The sequence below is a fragment of the Balaenoptera musculus genome, chromosome 18 (assembly GCF_009873245.2).
Source record: "Balaenoptera musculus isolate JJ_BM4_2016_0621 chromosome 18, mBalMus1.pri.v3, whole genome shotgun sequence".
Classification (NCBI taxonomy): domain Eukaryota; kingdom Metazoa; phylum Chordata; class Mammalia; order Artiodactyla; family Balaenopteridae; genus Balaenoptera; species Balaenoptera musculus.
Genome location: NC_045802.1, coordinates 79,193,824 through 79,201,709, shown reverse-complemented (window position 1 = coordinate 79,201,709; position 7,886 = coordinate 79,193,824). Strand labels below are relative to the sequence as shown.

General features: G+C 51.7%; 1 protein-coding gene across 6 annotated transcripts in view; it reads right to left on the bottom strand.

The window, feature by feature from the left end:
- Positions 1–3,265: 3,265 nt before the first annotated feature.
- TMCO3 (transmembrane and coiled-coil domains 3) overlaps positions 3,266–7,886 on the bottom strand; it is a 31,501-nt gene continuing 26,880 nt past the window's right edge. For all 6 annotated transcript variants that reach the window (XM_036831527.1, XM_036831528.1, XM_036831526.1 and 3 more), the window contains 4 exons: positions 5,381–5,531; positions 4,700–4,779; positions 3,867–4,016; positions 3,266–3,682 (listed from right to left, as the gene is read on the bottom strand). In XM_036831527.1, the coding sequence (XP_036687422.1) occupies positions 3,569–3,682; positions 3,867–4,016; positions 4,700–4,779; positions 5,381–5,531 (495 nt within the window). In that variant the 3' untranslated portion in view covers positions 3,266–3,568. The remainder of the gene's footprint in view (positions 3,683–3,866; positions 4,017–4,699; positions 4,780–5,380; positions 5,532–7,886) is intronic.

The window sequence follows — 7,886 nt, the reverse complement described above, 5'->3', positions numbered from 1 at the left end:
TTCAATTTTAGTGAATTCGTGTATTAGTTCCAATAGGTTTTTGGTGGAATCTTTAGGATTTTCTACATATAGTATCACGTCATTTGCAAACAGAGCTTTACTTCTTCCTTTCCAATTTGGATGCCTTTTATTTCTTTTCCTTGTCTGATTGCTGTGGCTAGTACTTCCAATACTACATTGAATAAAAATGACAAAAGTGGGCATCCTTGTCTTGTTCCTGATCTTAGTAGAAATGCTTCCAGCTTTCACCGTTGAGTATAATATTAGCTATGGGCTTGTCATATATGGTGTTTGTTCTGTTGAGGTATGCTCAATCTATACCCGCTTTGTTGAGAGTTTTTATCATAAATGGATATTGAATTTTGTCAAAAGCTTCTTCTACATCTATTGAGATGATCATGTTTTTTTAAAATTATTCTTCAATTTGTTAATGTGCTATATCACATTAATTGATTTAGATATTGAACCATCCTTGCGTCCCTGGGATAAATCCCACTTGATCATGGTGTATGATCCTCTTAATGTGTTGTTGAATTCATTTGCAAATATTTTGTCCAGGATTTTGCAAATTCATTTGCACATATTTTGTACAGGATTTTGCATCTATGCTAATCTGTGATATTGGCCTGTAATTTTCTTTTTTTGGAATATTGTTGTCTGGTTTTGGTATCAGGGTGATGCTGGCCTCATAGAATAAGTTTGGAAGTGTTCCTCTCTCTCCAATATTTTGGAATAGTTTGAGAAGAATATGTGTTCTTCTTTAAATGTTTGTTAGAATTCACCCGTGAGGTCATCTGGTCCTGGATTTTGTTTCCTGTGAGCTTTCTGATTACTGATTCAATTTCATTACTGGTCATCTGTCTTTTCATATTTTCTATTTCTCCCTGATTCAGTCTTGGGAGATTGTACATTTCTAGGAATCTATCCATTTCTTCTAGGTTGTCCTTTTTATTGGTGTATCATTTGTAGTCATCTCTTACAAGCTTTTGTATTTCTGTGGTGTTGGTTGTAACTTCTCCTTTTCCATTTCTGATTTTATTTGGCCCTCCTCTCTTTTCTTCATCTTTTCTTCTCTCTCTCTTTCTGCTCTTTTTCTTTCCTTCTACTAGCTCTGGGGTTTGTTTGCTCTTTTTTCTAGTTCCTTTAGATGTAAGGTTAGATTGTTTATTTGAGATTTTTCTTGTTTCCTGAGGTAGGTTTGTATCACTTTAAACTTCCCTCTTAGAATTGCATTTGCTGCATCTCATAGATTTTTGGATCACTGTGTTTCCACTTTCATTTGTCTGCAGGTATCTCTTTTTTAATTTCCTTTTTGATTTCTCCAGTGACCCATTGGTTTTTTAGTAGCACATTGTTTAGCATCCATGTGTTTGTGTTTCTGCAGTTTTTATTCTCATGGTTGATTTCTAGTCACATACTGTTGTGGTTGGAAAAGATGCTTGATATGATTTCAATTTTCTTAAATTTTTTGCAGACTTGTTATGTGGTCTAGCATATGATCTAACTTGGAGAATGTCTTGATTATCTGCAAAACTTCATTTCTCCTTCAAATCTGAATAACAGCCTTACTAAGTAGAGTATTCTGGGTTGTACGTTTTTTCCTTTCATCACTTTAAATATATCATGCCACTTCCTTCTGGCCTGAAGAGTTTCTGCTGGGCCACACACAGGCCCAGAGAAAATGGTGATGGGTCAATGCTGGTATCTGGGAGGCAGGTGGTCTGCAGCCCCAGGTGCGGGGGTTAGAAGGGCTCTGAGCCTTCTGCGAGTCTGCACGGTGAGGGGAGAGAGAGGACAGGGGTTGAGAGAGGGCTCTGTGAGTTCACCATGGGGGCAGACTGGAGCAAGTTTACAGATGATGAGGACCAAGAGAAGTGAGGGTGAAGACACCGGTGAGTAAAAGGTGACAAGGCCAATCCCGGGGCTGGAGCAGAGTGGGCCTGGTGGGGGAAGCCCCCAAGGCTTTGGGGAGTCCTGATGGTCTAGGCCTCTCCAAGGAGCAGGGCTTTTCTAACAGCATTTCCTCTTGTCACAAAGTGTACATCTTTATTAATTACTTCAGTCTCACAGAGTGATATTAGTTCCACATTTCAGGGAAAACTTTATGTCAGCACATCAGATAGGTTTCATTCAACAAAATTTAAGAGGTCCCAGCTCTGCTGTGGGTGCTGGAGATATAAGAGAAAATAGAACACACACCAGAGGGAGAGGCACATCGACAGACACGGTGCAGAGTTACAGGCAAGGCAGGAGGGCCTTGGTACCTCAGGTAACACCTCCCACTCCACCCAAGGATCTGGAGGGAATGGCACCATGTGAAATGGTTTACAAATGAATAAAACCAATGCTAGTTTCTAAAAATATTTAGTTAATATTACTGCAACCCATAATTTACATCTGCGATCCGTAATCACACCTAACATCTCTGTCCCTCTACACCAAGTGTTCCGGACAAATCACTGGGCTCTTAAAGCCAGTATTTATAGGAAAACTCAACTTAGGTACCCCTTAGGGAAATCTGTGTAAGGGTCAGATCTTCAGCTGTGTGGTTTTCTAAAATGGGGCACACTTTGGCCGCAGCTGTGGCTGTCTTGCCGCTTTCAGAGCTGGGAGACGGGGAGGCTGTTGTAATTGCTGACCCTGTGAGCACGTGAGACTGGATAATATATGGAATGAAAAAAAAAATCATCGAAAGTAAAAAACAAAAGGGTACATAATCACCAATACACTTTTAGAATTCAAAGTCAGAACTTAGCTTATACAAATAGCTCTGCATTCATTTAGTCTCTATAAAAGTGAGGTAATAGGTGACACACCTTAATTTTCTTTTTCTTTTCTTTTTTTTGGCCGCACCATGCTGCAAGCGGGATCTTAGTTCCCCGACCAGGAATCGGACCTCCACCCCCTTCAGGGGAAGCGTGGAGTCTTAACCACTGGACCGTCAGGGAAGCTCCCCCCCTCTTTGTTTTGCATCTTAATTTTAAAAACTGATAAAGATTAGATCAACACAAAAATCTAATTAAAAAACAGGTTTTCAATAAATTTCAATTAATTATACTGATCATAAATGATTTTTATTAAGGAATGTATATTCTTGTGATTCAAAACCAAATATTTTAAAAGAATGATTTACCTGATAAAAACTGACATGAAAGTGTTGTTTAAAATTGTAATAAAAAGCAAAAGACATTTAGAAGAACTTATCTCATTTTAGAAAACATAGACTTTAAGGATTAAAAGTAACTTTCCAAACACATTGTGAGAATTAAAAGCTCACGTCACAGAAACGTTTAATAACAAATATTGACCAACGGCTTACAAGTTGTACAATAAATAAAAAAGCCTCCTAGATTTTTTCTTTACCAAAAAAACATGAACTGATGAAATAACAATAGAAAGTTGACATCAATTTCTGAAGAAAAGGCACATCCAGGCAAGAGTCAAGGCGATTTGTAAAACGCAGTTACACGTAGACGGCGCATAATCACTGCACGCAGAGGCGGGCTCTGGGAGACTCTGAGGTCCGGGAAGGCGGTGACAGCTCCGGCCGGTCGCCTGGCCGCGGTCCTCAGAGGCTGGACCTTCTCTCGGGCCGGGGCGCACACCTGGTGACGGCCGCTCGCCAAAGCAGCGGGGCCAGGAGGAGGCTGAGCGTGGTCACACTCAGGATGAGGAGGTACACCTGCCGGGGGCGGGGCGTCAGCGCGGCCGGGGGCGTGTCTCCGCATCGCGGTGTGCGAGCCTCTGGTGCCCGGCCAGGAGGAGGGCGCCCCCTTCCCCAAGAGGCCCCGGGGACTGGGGCGCCCCCCCCACCCCAGCCCTACTCCCCCTAACAACCCCACTCCGCCAGCCGGGCAGAGACTCACCTCCCGAGAGATGACACGCGCTCTGCGCGCCCGGCTCCCCAGGACCAGAGAGAACTCGCTGACCTGGGCCAGCCCCGCGGCCACGATCCACTTGACGTACTGGCTGGTCTTGGGCAGCAGCAGAGACAGGACCAGGGCTGCCAGGACGAACTGCCAGAGCGGCAGGTCACGCTCGGCCAGGCTGGGCCCGGAGCACCGCCCGCAGGAAGCAGGGCGGGTCCCGGGGGGGACCGCGCAGGAGGACGAAGGGAGACCCCCCCCCCGGGAAAACCAAGGCCCTCCCGCCCAGCGAATATAGTGCAGCGTTCAGAATGGAAACTTTGTTTTTAACAAAATGTAAAGAAAGCGCAGAGGAAGCAGCCTAAAGCGAGCGGTGCCGTTCAGCCATCATCGGGGCGCTGCTCCTTCTCCTCCGCAAAGCCAGCGGCCACCGCCCAGGCCACTTCCGCTCCCAGAATCCCACGCTGACAGGGGCACCTCAACAATTTGTAGTCACAGAGATCAGACAAGTGGAAAGTGGCAAAATAGTTCTCAGTGGCCGTTAAAATGTACGTTTGCGTCACCAGAGCCGGGTTGGCGGTTCTTTAGACTCACTTAGAAGTCAAATTACAGAGCAAGGGTGTCACTGGAGGATCCAGAGAGTGGTTTCTCCAGTCCCAGCTTCTGAAACCCCCACTTTCAACACAAACTCTGAGACAAAGGACCATCCCGATCCAAGAAGCCCCGGCTGCCCGGGCTGCGCTGGGCGGGGGGTGCACACAGGCAGGAAGCGAGGCGCGTGGTGTGACGGGTGAAACCAAAGGCAGCATGGACTTCGCAAGCAGGGGCCCTACCTTCATGACCACCACGGACAGCGTGAGGACCAGCAGGACGGTGAGCTCGTACAGCACGAAGGTGGGGAACACGTGAAGGCCTGTGGGACGGGGACGGGCGATCGTCCGGGCGGGGCGGCCAGCCTCCCTGCCACCCCTACCTCCCCAGGCTCCTCCGCCAGGACGGGAAGGGGCAGGGTGTCTCCCACCCACTCCACCCCGAGAGCCCGAGCAGAGGGCCGGGCGACTCAGTGCTCCCCGCCCTGTTTCCACGGGCTTCAGAACCTGCCTCTCAAGGCACCCAGAGTCTCTGGGGCTCTTGGACCCACCGAGCAGTGGAGGGTGTGGGCGAGAGGCCAGGTGGCCGTGCTGTGACCACGAGCGGGACTGCCCCCCTCCACGGGGACATTCCCAGGGCAGCAGCCTCGACACACCAGTTTGATTTTTTGTATTAAAATTAGAATTTCTTCCTGCACTTGATGTGGACGTGCTGAAGTGGACCTGCCACCCTGCCGAGCGGTGGACCCTCAGGACCCTCAGGCAGGAGCCCCCGTCCCACAGCTCAAACCTTCCCTCCTTCTAAGGGAGAGTCTCTCAGACCCTAGTCGCCATGGGAACTGTTTTCGCAGCACAAGCTAAGTAGAAACAAGTGTGAGCAGATGAGACCCAGTGGGAGTGTCACCCCTGGAGGAGGAGGGTCACCTATGGACGCGAAGAACACGATGGCCAGGAAGTCGCGGACGGGCTCCACGTAGGACACGACCTCCTCAGCGACCACGTGACCCTGGGAGGACACCAGGGCTCCGGCCAGGAAGCAGCCCAGCTCCATGGACACGTCCAGGAGCTCGGTGACCTGAGGGGAGGAGGACACAGGTCACGCCGGGTGCACCCGCCAGCCTCTCTGCTGAGGACACACGAGAGGGCCTCTCGGACGTGGCGGGATGTCCCCATAAAACTGAGACAAGTCAGCTTCCCTGCCCCTGCCCAGGCCCCTGCGGTGTGCTAGGAGAACCCCGCAGAAGGCACGGCAGTGGACGTCAGCTCATTGACCACGAGCGAGAGGAAACGGTCATAAAAGTTGCAACCATCGTTCGTGTAGACTGCTGTGGACGTTTTGAGGGAGACTATTTTCCAAGATCTAAGCATTTGTGACACACTTTCTTTACCCTGAATCAATTAACAGCCCGACTCCCCTGGCATTAAAAACGTGGTGCACAAAACTATTCCCGCCCCCCCCCCGGCGCCTAGAGGAAGGAAGCGGACACGGCGTTTAACTCGGGGAGGTAAATCCAGTGACAAGAGCAGCACAGACAGACGGACGACGTTCCAGGAAGCCCCGCTGACGACCGTGTCAGAGCCCATCAGACGCCTGGGAGCGGATCCGACACAGCGCTCGCTGCCGCCACACACACACGACACACGCCCGGCAGCGCGGACACGGACGTGGGGAGCCAAGGGCGCCTAGCGTTACGGGAACAGTCACAGAACCCCCTGTGCGTGGAAGCGGACCAGCCGAACCCGTCCCCGTGACCCAGGAGACCACGAGCAGACAGCCTGCGGAGAGGGGGCCGGGCTGGCCGCCCGCCCGCCTGGGGACAGCAGGGCGTCTGGGCCACCCATGCTCGGCCACTCGGCTTCTGTGCTGTGACCTTCGACTTCGACTTCACGGGGGTGAGGAGACGCTCATGGAGAACAGGTCCTGACCACGGCCATCCACGCCGCGCTAGCTCGCCTCCCATGGATGGCAGGTCTCAGTGAGAGGAGAAAGCAGTACGTTTCCAGAGGACAACGCAGAGCGTCTCCGGGACCTGGGGCCGGAAAGCGTGTGTCACGCGGGATCCTGAGGTGCTGCCCCTGAAGAATGATCGCGGCCCTACACTAAAATTAGGAACTTCCGTTCAGAAAAACGTGGTCAAGAGAGTGAAAGGCAAGTCCCAAACTGGAAGACATTAGCAAAACTGTATCTGACAAGGAATATCATTCAGCCGTGGAAAGGAATGAAGCACTGACACGGGCTACAGCTCGGGATCAGCCTCTGAAACGTGCTGGTCGGGGAGAAGGGCACGGCCACCTGGGGAAACCAGCCGCGGTCACGCAGGCCCACGCGGCCCGGGCCTAGACCTGCACGTGCAGCCTCACTTCCACGGCCCGGAACGTCTAAGCACAGACGGGGCGAGTGAGCGGAGGCCTGGGGCGCTAGGCGCCTTCCCCGCAGCAGGTGCTCAGGAGACACGGCCACAGAGCGAGGCTGCTCCAGCTCAAGGGCCGCTGGGTGGCAGCACGGAGCGCCGGGTCGGAGCGCTCTGCTGGTGTCACTCCAGAGGGGACACTCCAGATGGGGGGGAGCCACGCTCAGAAATGAAGTCGGTCACGTACGTGAACGGCTTTGAGCAAAAGCAAACCTCAGTCTTCTCCCAAGATTATGAGACACTAGCAGGCAACTCAACTGTGTAAGGAAGTTATTTTCCTCAGTTTCCTTTATAGGATTAAACTTTTCTCTTGAGCTAACTGTAGGCTCACGTGCAGTTCTACGAAGTCATCCAGAGACCCCAGTACCTTCCCCTGGGCCTCCCAACGGCAGCATCTTCCCAAGTCACAGCACGAGTCCTGTGGATGTGACACCGTGGGGCCACGTGGGCCGCCCGTGGCCTCCGGGGTCCTCCCCGCCCCCCTCCCTCCTCAGCACCCGGCCAGCGGCCTTCCCCCATCTCTGATCTGTCTTCACGAACTGCACGGAAGTGGAGTGACACAGCTCCTGACCTTGGGGACTGGCTTTTCGAGTCAGCACAGCTCTCCGGCAACTCACGGACCCGCGGTTCAAAGCTGCGTGGCCACCCTGGCGTGGAGGGCCGTGGCCGGCTGAACTACGCGCCTGAGGAAGGCCATCTGGGCGGTCTGGCCCGATGGGAGCACAGCTGTTGTCACGCTCACGTGTCAGTTTCCGCGTGAACACGGGTCTTCACTTCTCCGGCGCACGTCGAGGGGCGCATCTCTTCCGTGCAGGTGATGCCCCAGATCTGGGACTGTTTATGGGGTCTCCGGCCCCTCCCCTGCTCTCCCATGAGAAGCCTGTCCCTTAACTGGGGTGGCCGCCTCCAAAACAAGCCTCTATGGTGAGCTTTTCACGTTACAGCGAAAGAAGTTATGCTGCTGGCTAGCTTGTTCTCATCAAACAGAACGAAAAGTCGTTTTAAACTGTGATTCTTGC